General features: G+C 52.6%; 1 protein-coding gene across 1 annotated transcript in view; it reads left to right on the forward strand.

The window, feature by feature from the left end:
- The window catches only part of gpr158a (G protein-coupled receptor 158a), an 827,720-nt gene that overhangs the window by 467,853 nt on the left and 339,869 nt on the right, over positions 1-19,998 (forward strand). Inside the window, exon 3 of the mRNA XM_038798141.1 lies at positions 4,269-4,371. Within this exon, the coding sequence (XP_038654069.1) occupies positions 4,269-4,371 (103 nt within the window). The remainder of the gene's footprint in view (positions 1-4,268; positions 4,372-19,998) is intronic.

The raw sequence follows: 19,998 nt of genomic DNA on the forward strand, positions 1-19,998 counted from the left end.
AGATGTTTGTAAAAAGGAGCAGTACCTTTGACTCTTTATACAACAGCAGCTAAACATCTAACATTATGTAGTTACATTGTGTACCTTGTGTTGCCCTATTATGTATTTTCTGTTATTTCCTTTTCTTTTCATATACTTAATGATCTGTTGAGCTGCTCACAGAAAAATACTTTTCACTGTACCTTGGTACACGTGACAACAAACAAACAAAATCCATCTGGAAGGACAAGAGCAGCAGATTCTTGGGAACCGCACCACCTGGAGGTTCCCCTCATAGTCACTCACTGACTTAGAAATATATCACTGCTCCTTCACTGTCCCTTGGGAAACATCCTGGAACTCCCTCCTGAACAGCACAGTGGCTATACCTACACCTGAGGAATTGCAGTGGTTCAAGAAGGCAACTTACCCCCACCTCCAGAAGGGCAACTAGGGATGGGCAATAAATGCTGGCCTCACCAGCGACGCCCTCATCCGGTAAATGAATAAAGATTTAAAACAGGCTGGTTTTCAGTCAGAACCTGACACACTGCCATTGCTTTGAAAAATTCCGTCCAACATGTGAATATGCATTCACTGACCCTGACCAACCATGTGATGTCATTATACTACTTGTGATACCGTTGATTGGTCGTAGGACCAGATTGCTTGTACTGATATTCCCAGCCATCTGCTTGCATTCCCATCTGAGAGTGGGCTTTGAGATCTCTGCAGAAACATACAGTTGGATTTTCAAATGCTGGTGTGATGGGACCCAATATGGGAGAGATTAAACATTTGTGTTCTCTGGATCCTGCAGCCACTGGGACGATTTCCAATTTTCAAAGGTATTCCAGAACGGGGGGGGTGATGGGAAACCCACTTGTTGCCAGTTAATCTCCTCAAGGCCTATGTTCAGGGGCCTGTTGGAACTGTTTTTCCCAGTAAGCCTGGAGAATCTGGTGCATACGGTCAAAGTAAGGCCTGGATTTGTGCTCCCAAGGTAGATGCACAAAATTGGGAAACTTTCTTAATGAGCATTTATGTCTAATCCATAACACTCACAGTACAGGATAAGGGTGGGATTCTCCGAAATCCCGGCCAACTGTTGACGCAGTCGTCAATACTTGCTAGAGCGGCGCCAACATTAACGGGCCTCTAGGCCCAGTAATTCTCCTCTTCTTCGGGGGCCAGAATGGCGCAGAGGAACATAGGGCCTCCCCCCTCCCCCCCCCCGGATGAGTGTGCCTGCCGATCGGCAGCCCCCAATTGCAGGCCTGGCCACCTTGGAGACCGCCCAAAGTCGGATCCCCCCTCCCCAACCTCACCAGGATGACTCCCACAGCCAGAACACCGAGGTCCCGCCGGGTGGGACCATATGTAAGCAACGCCGGCAGGACTCGGCGGGCACTTGGCCCGTCGAGCACGGAGAATCGCCCTGGGGTCCACTTTCAATGTCCCCCGACTGGCACCATGGCGAGGCACGGGCGCGATTGCCGCTGATTCTCCGACGCCTGGAGAATTGGCGACCCGGCGTGGCGGGATTCTCGCACCCCCTCGGCGATTCTCCGACCCGCCACCGGCTCGGAAAATCCCAGCCAAGGTCTTTTGTCCAGTGACCTCAACAATGAGTTCCAGTGGCCCTGCTGAGTTCGGGTTTCCCCCAAGGGTGAGTCACATCCTGTGCCCATTCACCCACTGGTGAAAATAGCAACTGTTGGCAATGAGGGTGGGCCTTCTGCATCTGAGTTCCCAGTGCCACTTTGGCAAAGCAGTGTAGCCTTCACATGGGCTAGCTGGCACAGAATCAAGATCTGCACCTTAACTTGGCTCCCGTGGCGCTTTCAGCCATCTTTCATCTCCTGGCCATCTGAGGAGCGGCCTATTCATCGAGGCTCTTAAAGTGGCTGCAGCTTGCCTTTGCTGATTGTGACTGGCAGGTAGCACTCAAGTCTTGGAGGCATTTGGCACCACTATTTGGGCACTGGATGCACCTCCTGGCCAATTTGCCCATTTCAGTTTGAAAAAAAAAATGAAAAACGCTTATTGAAATGAAATGAAAAATGAAAATCGCTTATTGTCACGAGTAGGTTTCAATGAAGTTACTGTGAAAAGCCCCTAGTCGCCACATTCCGGCGCCTATCCAGGGAGGCTGGTATGGGAATTGAACCGTGCTGCTGGCCTACCTTAGTCTACTTTCAAAGCCAGCGATTTAGCCCTGTGCTAAACCAGCCCCAGTTTAAGAATAGCATCAAAAGAACCCGGAATTCATTCGTGTTACGGGTTTCCAACCCCACTTTGAAAATCCGGTTTGTGACCCCTGTTGCCTTCACCACCTGCATCATCAGAGCCACATCCATGAACCTGGTAGATATCTCTGAGCACTGACATTCCAGTTTCCTTGATTAACACATACAGGGTTGATACTCAGCAGCAGCCTCCTGTGATTCAATGTAACGTCCCTTTGAGAGGAACAGAAGACTGGCTGCATGACACTGTGCGCGCGCACATTGCTTGACCCTCTTCTGGTTGCTTTGGCAGTTGATTCGTGAGGGCCCCTTTTGAATCAATGCTACAATCGGTTAAATGAGGAGGCGGCACAAGGTTTACATGCTGCCATCCTCCGTGGCAATAGGCATGGGCAAGTTACAGACTGCATCCCCCCCCACCGACCATTAATCATTGCAGGCCAATTCTCAGCTCATAAAATTCATGGGGAAGGATGAAAAGTGAAATATGGACAAGCACATCCCGAGATGGGTATGAATGAAAACACAGCCAAATATTTGGTTGTAATCCCACTGTTCAAAGGTAAAAGCATCAATGTTAGCTTCTCAATGCTTCAAAATAAATTGTTCTCACCGAGTGAAACAGCAATGTCAGAGGCATGAAGGTACGTTAATGAATAGAAAGATAGACATTACGGTACTATTTCTGGACTGGGGACAGTTGGGATGGGCCTGGTGTGAAATTAGACCTTCTGTCAGAAATGATTTCACCCCTGGATTGTCTACATGCTGGACTCTGTTTGAAATGGGCAGAAAGCAGCAGCTTTCAATGGGCACTACAGCACTACAGCAAGGTGCATTAGCAGGCAGGCACAGCGAGGGTTTGGCAAGGTCTCGAGGGTGTGTGGAAGGAGCCAGGTGTAATGGAGCTCCAGGTTATCCACACAGGCCGGAGGATCATGCCTGCTCCAACTATTGGCACAGAGGAGTGTCTTATTGTCACCTCAGAGGGCCTGATCTGTTTAGAAACCAGCAGCAGGCACGTGCCGGCCATATTGTCAGAAAGCTATAACGGTTTCCCTGCTCAGGCCATGCTTAGTGCCACCCGATCCTGTTGGAATCATTGAACCTCGATAAACAATCATGCCAGACTCGGGCCAGCACCTCAGTTGCCTTCGAAACCAACAGCATTGAAATCAGAAATTGGCAGGATCAGAATGGTAAAAGGAGCCACTCGATTCGAACTGTGGGCTCCCCACTCACCTTGTTTTACTGTGTCTTCCTCTCATTAACTTTACTTGTCTATAATTGTAGCCATGACTGAACTTGCTCTGTAATTCATTAATTTGAACTTGCTCTGTAATTCAGTAATTCAAGGAAAGGATACACTTGTTTCAGATTTTTTTTATATACCTTTTGCACCCCTGTCAGTCCCTCCATAGGCCTTGTGAGCAGCAAGGCTAACTCCAGAACTGTTAGACTGAGTTCCGAATGCTTAAATCTCTGTTCCATTGCTGCAATAATTTATCGACATTTGTTGGAGAAGCAAGGAATTAAACTTAATGGATCTGCATAGTGGCCATCCATTATTTCTATTCAATGTATTATTGGACTGGTCAGGACCTGGGATGAAAGTTCATCGCTTTTGTGGTTTACATTTTGCCGAGAAACTTCAGTTATTGCCAGCAATTTAGGTGTATAATAATAATATTCTTTATTAGTCTGAAAGTTAAGCTTACATTAACACTGCAATGAAGTTACTGTGAAAATCCTTGGGCTGGATTCTCCGCTATCGGAATACTCCGTTACACCGGCAGCTCACCCACGCCCGGGGATCTCCCGACGGCTTGAGGCTGCCCACAATGGGAACCCCCATTGGCCAGCTGGCGGGATGGAGAATTCGGCTGCTGGCGGTTCTGGTGCGGCAGGACGGAGAATCCCGCCCCTTGTCTTTACCAATGCAATCGTGGTGCAACTGTCAGTTTATTTATCTCTGTGACAATCTCCATTCCTCGTCTTAAGTTACACCAAGTTATTTTGTCTTTTGTTTCCCCTTTCCAGTGTGTTTCACCGAAAGGCCGAGGATTCATGCTGGGAGCCTATGACTGTTCTTGTAAGTCTGGATTCTATCGTCCCAGTGGTGTCTCGCAGAAAAGCTTTGATGGTAAGTGCCTCCTGCCGAGCAAGAAATGGGCCTGATTAATAATGCAGGATCTTTTTTTATATCTTGTCAGGGGCATGCACTTAATTCCCAAGGACCTCAGGGGCTGGGTTTATGTAATCATTCAAAGAAGTGATATCCCGTGTACCCTGCAATCTGTAATTCACCCAAAGGTCAGATAAAAATGTCTTCAAGATGTTTGATTTATATATCTAACTGGAATAAACTCTCTTAGATCATGTTAATGAGGAATTTGCTACTGTAAATTGTGCTAGAAGCAGATTATAGTAAGGTTATGTGTACATTTAGACATGATAATATTTTATCGCTGATTGGATTTAATAAAATATTGTTTTGAATAAATTCTGAGCTGAAGGTTGCAGGAAAATACCTCATTGCTATTGTATGCCCTGAGCTGCCCCACTACAGAAGGATCTGGCTCATAAATATATTCAAAACAGTTTAAAAAGCTACTGAATTCAAACAACAGTGTCATTGCATTCATGAAGATATGAATAGAAGCTATTTTGCCGCACTTCGGGGTAATGAATGCTTCTCAGCCAAGACCATATGAAAGGATTATTAAAGAAAAATTATTAAAGACTCATATAATAGGATCAAATGAATAACATTTAAGATCGCATCTTTCTAATGATTTGCTTAATTTTACTGCAGTGTTTCTCAACCTTTTTATCTCATCCTCCTTTTGTGAAATCAAGAAAGAGTGTTTTTTTTTTCTCCAACTAAATATCACTCTGTCCTACCCTACAAAGAGACATTTTGCTCATTTTCTCACCCCCTAGTTTATAGGAATGTGGGAACAGAAGCAGACCATTTAGCCCCTCAAGATTGCTTCGATGAGGTGGTGGCTCACCTGCGACATACTTCCTTTCGATGTTCCCAGCTGACAGATCGCAGCGTTCTCCTCGCCTACGCCCCAGAGATACTGTGGGAAACAGTAGAATGTTAATCAGATGAAGTAATGGTCAAAGGGCTCTAGTTGGGCTGTACTTTAATTACAGTGTTCAATCCTGGTTCTGTAGAAACAGGGGCCGAATTATATGAGGTGTCGGATTCTCCGCAAATCTTTCCAAACTATAAAGTTAGGGGAAGGGGGAGATTAGGCCAAAAGCAGGACTGCTGCCCTCTGTCCCACCTCAGAGAACTGCTAGAAAATCGGAGGCAACATATCGTGGGGCTCTCCTGCTGCCAGTTAAGTCCTGGCGGCAGTGTGATGAGGCCTTTGGTGGATACTTAAGGGCCTCAATTGGCCTATTGGTGATGGAATACCTGATGCCACCTGCTGGATATAAGGAGCAACCCCCCCCCCCCCCCCCCCCCCCCCCGCCACCCCACTTCACACCCGTGAGTGGGGGAGTGTAAAATTCAACCCAAGGGAGATATTCAAACATTGGAGCCAATGCAGAGAAGTTCTACAACACTGAGGCACTGAGGCTTGGTGTCAGAGATCCAATGAAATGATGTAAATTTTAAAATATTTTGTTTTGGGCAGCATGGTAGCACAGTGGTTAGCACGGATGCTTCACAGTGCCAGGGTCCCAGGTTTGATTCCCGGCTTGAGTCACTGTCTGTGCGGAGTCTGCATGTTCTCCCCATGTCTGCGTGGATTTCCTCCGGTTGCTCCGGTTTCCTCCGACAGTCCAAAGATGTGCAGGTTAGGTGGATTGGCCATGATAAATTGCCCTTAGCGTCCAAACTCTCTCTCTAACTGCCCACCGCCTTTCCCGTCCTCAACTTATCAAACTGCCCCTGCAATGCCTTCCTCTCTGCCAACAACTCCTTAGTGGGAACCCTCGAGTATTTCCTGTTCGCCTCGACTATCTCGTCCAGCAGCCTTCCATGCTTCTCCCTCCTCCTTCTATCCCTGTGCGCCTTGAATGAGACGATCTTGCATCGGACCACCACCTTCAGCACCTCCCAGAAAGTGGCCGCCGACACCTCTCCGTTCTGTTTCATCACCACATATTCGCCAATCGTCAGTCTCACCTTTTTGAAAAACCCCATATCTGCCAAAAGACCTGAATCCAGCTTCCATCCCGGCCTCTGCACTTGTCCCGAGCTAAGCCTTATCTCCAGCTAATGTGACGCATGATCCAAAATCACGATTCCCACAAACGCCACCATCCCCATGAACACTGCTCAACTCAACGCAAAGAAATCAATTCTCGAATACACCTTATACACATTTGAGGAGTACTGCCTCACCGCTGGGTTCTTAAACCTCCATGGATTAGACATTCCCATACGTCCCATAAACCCTCCCAGCTCCTTCGCCATCCTCAACCTTCCCATTGACTTGGGGCTCGACCTGTCCAACCTTGGTTCTATCACACAATTAAAATCTCCATAATCAACTGGTACGTATCTATGTTCAGGATCTTTCCCAGTAAACCTTTCACAAACCCCACATCATCCCAATCTAATGCATATACATTGATGAGCACCACCCCCTCCCGCACCCCACTCATTATCACATATCTACCCCTTGGGTCCTGCACTTCCTTGGCGCCCACAAACCCTGTCCTTTTGTTCAACAAAATGGCCACCCACTCCCCCGCGACTTCGAGTCAAACCCCAAGTGAAATACTTATCCCACCCATCCCTTCCTCAACCTAACCTGATCCTTAACCCGGAGGTGGGTCGCCTTCAGCCTCCTCAGGTGCTGGAAACTCTAGACCACTTAATTGGCCACTTTAACCCACGGACGTTCCACGTTACAATTTTACCGGATGCTTACGCCTCCACTCCCCTTTAACTGCCATCATTCACCTCTGGTACTATCTCCTTTAATACCACCCTAAACCGGCCCATCCAAGATGGCCCCCCTCTCTGCACATGTTCAGCTGAGGGGTTGGCTCCTGGGTGATAGGGGTTATCCGCTGTAGTCGTGGCTGACGACACCTATCTAGAGGCCACAGACTGAAGCGGAGATCTGCTACACCGATGCCCATACAGCGACAAGGAGTGTGATCGAGTGCCGCTTCGGCCTCCTAATGATGCAGTTCAGGTGCCAGGAGGTTCTGGAGAGACCCTCCAGTATAATGCTGAGAGGGTAGCCCGCACTGTGGCAGCCTGCTGCATCCTCCACAACATCCCGCAGCAGAGGAGGAGGAGGATGAAGGCCAGGCATCCTTCGATGAGGAGGATGCGGGGGAGGGTGAGGATGGCCAGGACATAGTACCCAGGAAGGCACGGGAGGCCACATAACGTGTGCGCCAGGGTCAACGCGCACAACGCTCTGATTGCCTCCAGGTTCACCAACTAGGAGGGGGTGGAGGTGGGGATGGAGTGGGGGTGCTGGCCAGGGGCATAGACACCACATCCCAACCCCACACCCCCTGTCCCCCAAGCCAGGCCCGACATTCTGGGATGTCCTCGAAGAAGCCGGGATCTCCGGGTGCCCCAGGTTGTAGCTTTCATGCATGTTCCCGGATAGCGGGCACACACATGCATGATTCTGAGGTGATGGTGGCACCCGATCTGAACATTCTGGGAGTGGAACTCCTTCCTGTTAATATAATGTACTCCCTGATACCCAGGTGCTCGCAGGATCATGCCCCTGGACCTGGGGCATCCCGGTGATGGCAGCAAAACCTGCAGCCCAGGCATCTTGGTGGGATTGGTCCAGCTCGAAGTTGGTATAGTCTGATGCCCGGGCATACAGACCATCCATCACCTCCCAGATGTACCTGTGGGCGGATGACTGTGATATGCCACCCAGGTCCCCGCTCAAGCCCTGGAAGGCCCAGTGGCTAAGCTGTTGAGGGCTGCGGTGACCTTCATGGCCACCGGGAGTAAATGTCCTCCTCCACGGGGTGTCAAGTCCACGAGGACGTGACACAGATACTGCACTGTCTCCCTGCTGAGACACAGTCTTCTGCGGCACATGGTGTCCGTCAGCTCATTGAAAGAACAATAACATCTGTACACCTTGGGCCTTCACTGGCCTTCTTTTCTGGATCCCTCCTCAGCCTGATGGGCGGCCGAGTCTTCAGGATGTGTGGCGAACCCCTGCAAGTGAGGTGCTGTTTCCTGACTGCATTGTCGCTAATGCCTCCTCCGGCGGCTGCCCACCTCGGCTGCTACAAGCAACGCATGGGCAGCCTCCGCGCGATCAACACAAGCAAACATAGTTATATCTGGAAGGAATTGGAAAAGAAGAGAGACTGACAGTCAGTTAGGGCTTCCATCCTGGGACCCTCATCCGTCAAGTCTCCCCCACCCTTACTATGACTGTCCTGCCTTCTCTGAGTACCATCCAGTGAGCCAGTTGTGCTGGCAAAACCTCGCTCTGCACACTCACTGCTGGCCACATTGGAGTCCCTGGACCCCAGATCTCTGCCGGGAACATTAGGGAGCCGTGTTCAGCTGCCCCCTGCTCATCCGCACACTTACCCTTTGGTCGCAAGAGGATCCTCAGTGCCGAAGCCTTGCTTTTACATGTTTGATTGTGGGCAGCTGCCTCCATGGTGCTGTCACTCTTCGAGTTCAGGCGCAGTGTTTGGGCATCAAAGTTTGCTGGACATACTGTGCTCTAATCATCCTCTGTGACATGGCACGTGTGCCCTCGAAGGAGTTACTTGAGAGTTGAGGAGGGTGAGATGCTTGATGTGTTGGCTAGTGTAGGTTTGAGAGATGAACAGACACTTCCAACACTGATGAAGGTTCAACTCAATTTTATTAACTATTAACACGATGACTGTGGGTCTAAATAATGCTAACTTGAACTAGAGACCTAAGCCTTGTCCGAACCAGTTGATTCTCTCAGCATGTGTTGTGGGTCCGTGCTGGGCTGAATGAGTTCCTGTTACACTCAGAGGCAGCACCCAGAATGAGCGGGAACCGTGGTGCCCTCTGCCTTTATAGTGTGTGTATTCTAACTGGTGATTGGCTGCGATGTTTGTACATGTTGATCGGTGCCTGTGTGTGTCCATCAGTGTGTGTCTGCACCATGATATATTGGTGTATATTATGACATCCTCCCCTTTTATAAAAAATGTTGATCTAGGCATGTGATAATAAATAATGTGGGTGCGTGGAGAATGTACCTAGCTACGTGTGAGGTGCGAAGACATATGTACAAAGCTATATACAGGGAACAAGACTATTTACAGAGGAAGGTGCCTGGTGCAGATGACTACCACGAACTGGAATAACCAACGAATCTATTTACAAATCACTGGATAACGAATAAATCTATTTACAAATCACTGGATAATGAATGCAGCAATAAAGGATATAGGAAAAAAAGAACATTTCAGAGAGTCCACATGTGTGCAGAGTTCATAAGTTCAGTCTCCGAGGTGGGTGACGAAATCTGGTTGACCAGATATTAATGTCGTCGACATATACCCGGACGCCGTCGATCCCCTCCATCATCTGCTCCATGATCCGGTGGAAAACTTTGGACGCAGAGATTATGCCGAATGGCATCCGGTTGTAGCAGAACCTGCCAAAGGGTGTGTTGAACGTACACAGCTTCCTGCTTGACTCATCTAGTTGGATCTGCCAGAAACCCTTCAAGGCATCCAGTTTTGGGAATAGTTTGGCGTGGGCCATCTCGGACGGGAGCTCCTCACGTTTCGGAATCGGGTAGTGCTCCCACATGATATTCTGATTCAGGTCTTTAGGATCAATACAGATCCGCAGCTCGCCAGATGGCTTCTTGACGCAGACCATGGAGCTTACCCAGGCTGTGGGTTCCGTGACCCTAGAAATGATTCCTTGATCCTGGAGGTCCTGGAGCTGTTGCTTGAGGCGGACCTTGAGGGGCGCTGGGACTCTGTGAGGTGCGTGAACGACAGGCGTGGCATTGGGCTTGAGTAAGATTTTGTACGTGTAGAGGAGTGTGCCCATGCCTTCGGAAACATCATGGTATTGCTGGATGATGGAGTCGAGTTGCGCCCTGAAGTCTGTGTCAGAGGATGCAGGCACATCGCTTGAAGAGAGAGAGAGTGTACTCTCTGCACTAAGTGGAGCAGCTTGCATGCCTGCGCACCAAACAAGGAGGCTTTTGAGGCAGCAACAATCTCAAACGGGAGAATGGCTGTGTGAGCACGATGTGTCACCTCAAGGCAGCAGGAGCCACTGGCGACGATGGCATTGCCATAGTAGTCCAGCAATTTACACGCAGATGGCAGGACAGCAGGCTGTACGCAGAGCTTGCGAAAATCAGACAACGCAATGAGATTGGCAGAAGCGCCAGTGTCCAGGTGGAACCTGACAGGGGACCAGTTGACCGTAAGGGTGGCACACAACTCATCATCCTTGCTGACGCTGTGGACGTGGACAGGTTCAGTGCCACGCTTGGGGGAACATCCTGTTAGTAGTATTGACGCTGATTTGGAACGGAACCTGTGGGTCATTGCAGGCACAGTCGGAATCAAGGTCTGGAGTAGGTTCATTGATGGCAGGCTGGATAGCCCTGACGTCTCTGTGGGGCTGAGCGGACCTTCGAAAAACAGTAGGCATGGAAGATCTGCACATTGCAGCGTAGTGGCCTCATTTGCCACACTGCAGGCAGCGTCGGGACTTCGCGGGACATTGCTGCTTTAAGTGGGTGGAGCCGCAGTTGCCGCACGACGGAGCGCGGGACGTTCGTCGCGCCACCGCGTATGTATGGGGTGATCTAGCGTAGCACACACCTGCACGAAGCGGTCCGTGACATCAGAACGCTCGCTGCATGTGAGCGCGGGACTCCACGGAAAGCGCGCAAAATGGCTGTCATCGTTCAGGTCCAGAGCCTGAAGAGATTTAATCATTTGGACCCGTTCTGCCTCGTGAGGGGCTTGCCACGCCGTTTCAGCGGCCTGGATGTAGGAGTAACGCGTGGAGGCATGCTCATGAAGTACACAGGTCTCAATGGCCATGGAGAGAGTGAGCTGCATTACTTTTAATAGCTGCTGGCGCAGCGGCTCAGATTGAACACCAAAAACAATCTGGTCATGGAGCATGGAGTCAGAGGTGGACCCGTAGTTGCAGGACTGCGCAAGGACGCGGAGGTGGGTAATAAAGGACTGGAAAGGCTGGTATTTACCCTGAATTCGCTGCTGAAACATGTATCTCTCGAAGCTCTCGTTGACCTCGACCGCGCAATGGTTGTCGAACTTCAGAATTATGGTCTTGAACTTCAATTTGTCCTCCCCCTCATCGAAGGTCAGCGAGTTGTAAATGTGCAGAACATTGTCACTGGCTGTGAAGAGGAAGAGAGCAATCTTACGTGTGTCCGAGGCAGCTTCCAGGTCCCTGGCTTCGAGGTACAGCTGGAAGCGCTGTTTGAAAAGTTTCCAGTTGGAGCCCAGATTCCCTGCAATGCGGAGAGGCGGCGGCGGGCGAACGGAGTCCATTCTGTAGGATGGCGCGAGACTGGTGGAAGGCAGATCACTGAAGGGTAGGTCTCAGAACTGCGAGCATCCCTCAACTTCTGGTACCATGATGTGTTGGCTAGTTTAGGCTTGAGAGATGAACAGACACTTCCAACACTGATGATGGTTCAACTCAATTTTATTAACTACTTCTAACTAACTAACACACAATGACTGTGGGTCTAAATAATGCTAACTTGAACTCGAGACCTAAGCCTTGTCCGAACCAGTTGATTCTCTCAGCACGTGTTGTGAGTCCGTGCTGGGCTGAATGAGTTCTTGTTACACTCAGAGGCAGCACCCAGAATGAGCGGGAACCGTGGTGCCCTCTCCCTTTATAGTGTGTGTATTCTAACTGGTGATTGGCTGCGGTGTTTGTACATGTTGATTGGTCCCTGTGTGTGTCCATCAGTGTGTGTCTGCACCATGATATACTGGTGTATATTATGACAGTGCTCTTACAACTAACAAGGCTAATTCCTCCTAGCCCCGTCCGGGGGGGAGAATCTGCCCCGGACGTGGGCGTGAAGGCTGCCGTGGGTCATGGCCTGTCCCATGGCAGCCTTTACGATTCTCCGCATTTGCGGAGAATCTCGCCCAAGCACTTTCAAAATTCAGATATAGGGCGCAATTCTCCCAATAGGGAGACAAACAGCCGACGCCGGAGTGAAACCCGGAGTGTTTCACTCCGGCGTCGGAGGCCGCTCCTCGCCCCCTATTCTCCCCCCCCACACCGCCCCCCCCCCCCCCCAGGGGGCTAGGAGCGGCGGCGCGTGAAATTCACGCGCCGGGGCTTGACGCTTGCGTCAAAGCAGTGTGATGATATGATCTGCATACTCGTCTGCCATTGGGCCAGAACGTCGGCTTACCATTGGCCCTGGTCGGTCATGTGCCTCTCGACCGATTGGCCGAGAGGCTGAGTTAACCACGCCTCTATCAACGAGGTATAAATGCTCAGAAGCCTGACGATCGTCCCTTTTCACTGTAGACGATCGCCAGGCTGTGTTCTAGTTAATTAAAGCCTGACTTTGGTAAATCACTCGCCTCACGTGCAATCGATGGTACATCAATTTAATTAACTACAACTTTGAAGATGGAGTTCCGCATCAAGCCCGAATGCCTCCGCATCAGCCCGCAAACTCCGAACTCTACAGAACTTTTCAAACTCTGGCTGACTTGCCTCGAAAGGTTCCTGGCATCTACAACCACCCCCCCCCCCCCCCCCCCACCGGGGCACAGAAGCTGCACGTCCTCCACTCCAGCGTGGGTATTGACGCTTACTCAATAATCGAAGACGAAACAGATTATGATGACGCTATACAAAAGCTAAAAGGACAATTCATCAAACCGATCAACAGGGTATTCGCTCGACATCTGCTGGCCACCAGAAAGCAGGTCCCCGGTGAGTCTCTAGACCAGTACGCCCGGGCCCTCTGTGCCCTGGGGAGAGGTTGCGCCTGTGAAGCGGTGTCCGCTACAGAGCACATGGAGCTACTCGTCAGAGACGCTTACGCGGCTGGGATGCTGTCTCCCGTGATCCGCCAGCGGATGCTGGAAAGAGACAAACTCAGTTTAACGGAGACGCTGACTCTCTCCGCCTCCCTGGAGGTCGCAGATCTAAGCGCTCGCACCTATGACCCTGGCCAGGCCGCCTCCTGGCACGCTTCCCACCAGCTACCCACCGCTCCCGGCCTCCCTCAGGCTTGTGCCGCGGGGCGACCCGGTAAATCCACGGGGCCCCGCTGCTACTTTTGTGGGTACGCTAAGCACCCTCGCTCGCGCTGCCCAGCCCGCTCCGCCCTCTGTAAGAGCTGCGGGAAGAAGGGCCACTACTCCACGGTCTGCCAGGCCAAAACGCTGGCTGCAGCGTTTCTGGAAGCTGCACAGCACTCTCCCCCCCTCCCCCAGGCCTCTGCAAACGGCCTGTGTGCCTCCCTCTCTCCTCCAGGGCCCCTCCAGCCGCTCCCGACTCGCGCCCCGCCGGCCGACATGCGCACCTCCCCGGCCCCTCCAGGCCTCTGCCTGCCCGCCGCGCACGTTTCTTCCCCCCCACCCCCGGGCCCCGGCGCCCGACCGGCTCACCTCTCCGGGCCCCCCTGGTCCCTGCCTGCCCGCAGCGGCCCTGCTTCCCCCGCTCCCGGACCCCGGCTCCCCCCACCCCCGGGCCCCGGCGCCCGACCGGCTCGCCTCTCCGGGCCCCCCTGGTCCCTGCCTGCCCGCCGCGGCCCTGCTTCCCCCCCTCCCGGACCCCGGCTCCCCCCACCCCCGGGCCCCGGCGCCCGACCGGCTCGCCTCTCCGGGCCTCCCTGGTCCCTGCCTGCCCGCAGCGGCCCTGCTTCCCCCCCTCCCGGACCCCGGCTCCCCCCACCCCCGGGCCCCGGCGCCCGACCGGCTCGCCTCTCTATGCCCCCCCGGTCCCTGCCTGCCCGCAGCGCGACTCGGCTCCCCCCGCCCCCGGCCCCCCGCACCCGGCCCGCGCGCCTTACCTCCTCCCACAGCTGATGCACCTAGCCGGCGTCCTGGAGCCGGCCTGCGCGCCTCTCCGCTCACAGCGCCGGCAACGCTAGCTCCGCCTCCAGCGGCCACGAGGGCTTCCTGGGCGGCGCCATCTTGGGGTGCCGACCCCACGTGCGGGTCCTGGGCGCCGCCATCTTGGGGCCCCGACACCACGTGCGGGTCCTGGTCGTCGCCATCTTGGGGAACAGACCTCACCTGGGGATCCTGGCCACCGGCTTCCACATCTGCCACGCAAGGTCCCTCCAGCATGGAATCGGACAGCGACGACGAATTTTCTCCACGGCTCGCGGCCGTTCAGCTTGACCACGCACGCTCGCCAAAACGACTACGCTGGTCCACCTCAACGGCCACAAGACGGACTGCCTGCTGGACTCCGGGAGCACGGAAAGCTTCGTTCACCCTACCACGGTAAGACGCTGCGCGCTCCCTGTCCATCCCGTAACACGCAAAATCGGTTTAGCCTCAGGTTCGCACTCCGTCCACATCACCGGGTGCTGCATCGCGGACCTCACGGTCCAAGGGAAGGTTTTTAAAAATTATAAATTCCTTGTCCTCCCTGACCTTTGCGCACCGGCACTCCTAGGACTGGACTTCCAGTGCAACCTGCAGAGCTTGACTTTTCAATTCGGCGACCCTATACCCCCCCTCACTGTCTGCAGCCTCGCGTCCCTCAAAGTGGACCCTCCCTCCCTGTTTGCTAACCTCACCCCCGATTGCAAACCCGTCGCCACACGGAGCAGACGGTACAGCGCCCAGGACCGATCCTTCATCAGGTCCGAGGTCCAGAGGTTGCTGACGGAAGGGGTCATCGAGGCCAGCAACAGTCCCTGGCGAGCCCAAGTGCTGGTGGTCCGGACGGGGGAGAAAAACCGGATGGTCATCGATTACAGCCAAACCATCAATCGGTTTACGCAACTGGACGCGTATCCTCTCCCCCTTATCTCTACCATGGTAAACGAGATCGCGAGATACAAGGTCTTCTCAACTGTGGACCTTAAGTCCGCTTACCACCAGCTCCCCATCCGCGCGAGTGACCGACTGTACACCGCGTTCGAGGCTGACGGGCGCCTCTACCACTTCCTTAGGGTTCCGTTTGGTGTCACGAATGGGGTCTCGGTCTTCCAACGGGAGATGGACCGAATGGTCGACAAGTACGGATTACAGGCTACCTTCCCGTACCTTGATAATGTCACCATCTGCGGCCACGACCAGCAGGACCATGACGCCAACCTCCAGAAATTCCTCCAAACCGCAAAACTCCTTAACCTTACGTACAATAAGGATAAATGCGTGTTCAGCACCGACCGCCTAGCCATCCTCGGCTACGTAGTGCGTAACGGAGTGATAGGCCCCGATCCCGAACGCATGCGCCCCCTGATGGAACTCCCTCTCCCCAATACCCCCAAATCTCTCAAACGCTGCCTGGGGTTTTTCGCATACTACGCCCAATGGGTTCCCAACTACGCGGACAAGGCCCGTCCCCTCATGCAAACCACGACCTTCCCGCCGTCGACGGAGGCCTGTCAGGCCTTTAGCCGCATCAAAGCGGACATCGCAAAGGCCACGATGCGCGCCATCGACGAGGCCCTCCCCTTCCAGGTCGAGAGCGACGCATCTGAAGTAGCTCTGGCGGCCACCCTGAACCAAGCGGGCAGACCCGTGGCCTTCTTCTCCAGAACCCTCCAGGCTTCCGAACTCCGCCACCCCTCTGTGGAAAAGGAAGCCCAGGCCATAGTCGAAGCCGTGCGACATTGGATGCACTATTTGGCCGGCAGGAGGTTTACCCTCCTCACAGACCAACGGTCAGTAGCCTTCATGTTTGATAATGCACAAAGGGGCAAGATCAAAAATGACAAGATTTTACGGTGGCGGATCGAGTTGTCCACGTACAACTATGATATCTTGTATCGTCCTGGGAAGCTCAATGAGCCTTCCGATGCCCTGTCCCGCGGTACCTGCGCCAGCGCGCAGATAGACCGCCTCCGCTCCCTCCACGCGGACCTCTGCCATCCAGGGGTGACCCGTCTCTACCATTTCATTAAGACCCGCAACCTGCCTTTCTCCATCACGGAAGTCAGGACAGTAACCCGTGACTGTAACATCTGCGCCGAGTGCAAACCGCACTTCTACCGCCCCGAGCGCGCACACCTGATCAAAGCATCCCGCCCCTTTGAACGTCTCAGCATTGACTTCAAGGGGCCCCTTCCCTCTAACAACCGCAACATTTACTTCCTGGCGGTTGTCGACGAACACTCCCGCTTCCCCTTTGCCATTCCCTGTCCCGACATGACCACATCGACCGTCATTAAGGCCCTCCTCTCCATCTTCTCCCTGTTTGGCTACCCCGAGTACATTCACAGCGACCGGGGGTCCTCATTTATGAGCGACGAGCTGCGTCAATTCCTGCTCGACAGGGGCATCGCCTCTAGCAGGACGACCAGCTATAACCCTTGGGGTAACGGACAGGTCGAGTGGGAGAATGGTACCATCTGGAAGACCATACTACTGGCCCTCCGGTCCAGAGATCTCCCTATTTCCCGATGGCAAGAGGTGCTCCCCGATGCGCTGCACTCTATCCGCTCACTGCTCTGTACTGCTACTAATCAGACACCTCATGAACGTCTTCTTGTTTTCCCCAGGAAGTTGTCCTCCGGATCCCCTCTCCCGACGTGGCTGGTCACCCCCGGACCCATCTTGCTCCGGAAGCATGTGCGGGTGCACAAGTCCGACCCGTTGGTGGAGCATGTCCAGTTACTCCACGCTAACCCGCAGTACGCGTATATGGAGCACCCCGACGGTCGGCAGGACACGGTCTCCCTCCGGGACCTGGCACCCGCCGGTGTGCAGCCCCCCCCCCCCCCCCAACCACAGACCCCCCCTCCCCTTTTTCACCCCAGCACCCCACTCAGCTTCCCCATCCCTCATCCATGGCTTCTCCGCGGACAGCTCAGGTGACGGAGACTACTCGAAGTCTATCGCTCCCGGACTCCAGGACATCAGCAGGTCCATCAGCCGATCCGACGACACCTCCTCCACTACGGCGCTCGGCCAGGACGTCAAGGACCACCAAACGACTGATCGAATCCTTCTAGAGTTCTACGGTCCCATGGACTTCCTTTTGTAAATATTGGTATGTCTGGGCCAGTGGCAAGCCCCCAAATTCGACAAGGGTACGGAGAGAAAATTATTCTCCCGACGGCTACTCATATCATCAGTTCTCCCCCCCCCCCCCCACCCCGGGTCTCGTTCACACACCACCCCCCCCCCCCCCCCCCCCGCCTTCCTTCTCCGTAAGGGGTGAATGTGATGATATGATCTGCATACTCGTCTGCCATTGGGCCAGAACGTCGGCTTACCATTGGCCCTGGTCGGTCATGTGCCTCTCGACCGATTGGCCGAGAGGCTGAGTTAACCACGCCTCTATCAACGAGGTATAAATGCTCAGAAGCCTGACGATCGTCCCTTTCCACTGTAGACGATCGCCAGGCTGTGTTCTAGTTAATTAAAGCCTGACTTTGGTAAATCACTCGCCTCACGTGCAATCGATGGTACATCAAGCAGCGTGCCGGGAATGACGCGGCCGGCGGCACCTAAGTGACGTCAGCCGCGCATGTGCGGTTGCTGTCTTCCCCTCCGCTGCCCCGCAAGACATGGCGGCTTGATCTTGCGGGGCGGCGGAGGGAAAAGATCGCGTCTTTTAGTGACGCCGGCCCGACGATCGGTGGGCACCGATCGCGGGCCAGACACCTCCTGAGCACGCCGGTGGTGCTCGATCCTCGCTCCGCCCCCCACAGGCCCCACACACAGCGGTCGTGCGCTGTTCACGCCGGCAACGTCCAGGTGTGGTTGGCGCCGGCGTGAACTGGTCGGGTTCGGCAGACCGCTCGGCCCATCCGGGACGGAGAATCCGATTCTCCGAGCGGCCTGTCGCAAAACGCGACACACCATTTTGGGGGGGGGGGGGGTGGGAGAATCGCAGGGGGTGCCAGTGCGGCGTGGCGTGATTCGCCCGGCCTTCCCGCGATTCTCCCACCCGGCGTAGGGGTCGGAGAATTGCGCCCATAGCGTGTAAGTATTTTAAACAAATACAGCATCTAGAAATTGAGCAGAAGCAATTAAAGCAGCTTGCAGATGTATAAATAGAAAACCTGCACATTGACAAACACCATTCTCAAAGCTTAATAACTTCCTATAGCTAACAAATGTATATGTGGTGCCGCTGAAAATGATATTTTCAAATATGAAGACTTTGAGCTGAAGGAAACCTGGAAGGAAATTAATATTTGCAATACATTAGAGAAATGCAAACATAAACTGGAACTTGTACCAGTTCTCATGAGTGTAAAGCAACTCAATGAGCAGAATGTGCTGTACAGCGTGACCATGTCAAAGACCCAGAACAGCATCCACAAAATGCCTGCAGCAGAAAACATTAAATTCTGCAATAGCAAAATGCTTCATATATTCCAGAAGGAACATTCCATAAAGTTAGTTTGATCCAATGTGAGAGGCATATCGAGGATGATAATGTGTGGTTGATACTATACATAACCTGGGGGCGTGGCCAGTTAGCTCAGTTGGTTGGACGGCAATAGCGCAGGTTCAATCCCCGTACTGGCTGAGGTTACTCATGAAGGCCCCGCCTTCTGAACCTTCAGGACCCCTGGTGTGTGTTCACTACCAGTCAGCACTCACTCTCAAAGGGGAAAGCAGCCTATGTATGGTCCTCTGGGACTATAGCAATTCTCACAAAACCTGGTGAAAACCATGGAACCACTGTAAGAGTTAATATGTAAAGATATAACATTTCAGTGAGCAGTCAACATGCCAAAGCATTACAAGAAGTGAATGATATTCTTAGTGACACCTTCACCATCGATATTTCAAAAGCTCGGAACGCTGGGCTGGATTTAGATCCAATTTTTTTTTTAGATATTCTAACTCAGACTGTTAAAGCCATGAACAGAAAAATTGTCAATATGCGAGGTTTTTTCCACATCCCGCAGAACAACAGCATAGTCAGATTGAATGTACAGTATTCTACATGTGCTGCCGTGGGCCTCCATTCAATGTTGTTTTATACCATTAACTTGCTTTTGTATCAATCTTTGGAAAGCTAGCAATGAGTTATTTGTCTGGCCTCAGAGGTGACATTTGAAGTGTCAATCATAAAAGGTTTTTACATAATGATAGAAACTCCAGGAGATACATGTGACAGCACCGAACCCAGCCTCCAGCACAAACCATTCTGCAAAATGGACTGAAGAATTCATTAACTTCATTATGCAATATTCAACTCCAGGAAGCAAAGAACAATACGTCATTCCAGGTTTAGCACAAGATCATTGTGTTAACAAGCTGCAGTAAGGAAAAATAGACGTGCAAAACATCGTGGAATGCAAGACAATAAATGCCAGGAATTGAAAATTGAGTTGTTCTCCAAAGGGACAGAATTGAGATGCTTGAAATGTTGCAAAATCATGAACTTTGAACTCTGCATGTGGTTTGGCCACCTCGGGGTTGCGAAAACAAAATTATGCTTGCCTGAGAAAATGTGATTCCTGACATCAATAAGATGCATCGATTGAACATAAGAATATAAGAAACAGGAGCCGGAGTGGGCCATTTGACTTTGCGAGCCTTCTCTGCGTTCAATAGATCATGGTTGATCTGACTGGCCTTAATTTACCTTTCCTGTCTGACCCCCCAACCCCACCCACTTTCCTGC

The sequence above is a fragment of the Scyliorhinus canicula genome, chromosome 5 (assembly GCF_902713615.1).
Source record: "Scyliorhinus canicula chromosome 5, sScyCan1.1, whole genome shotgun sequence".
Lineage (NCBI taxonomy): Eukaryota > Metazoa > Chordata > Chondrichthyes > Carcharhiniformes > Scyliorhinidae > Scyliorhinus > Scyliorhinus canicula.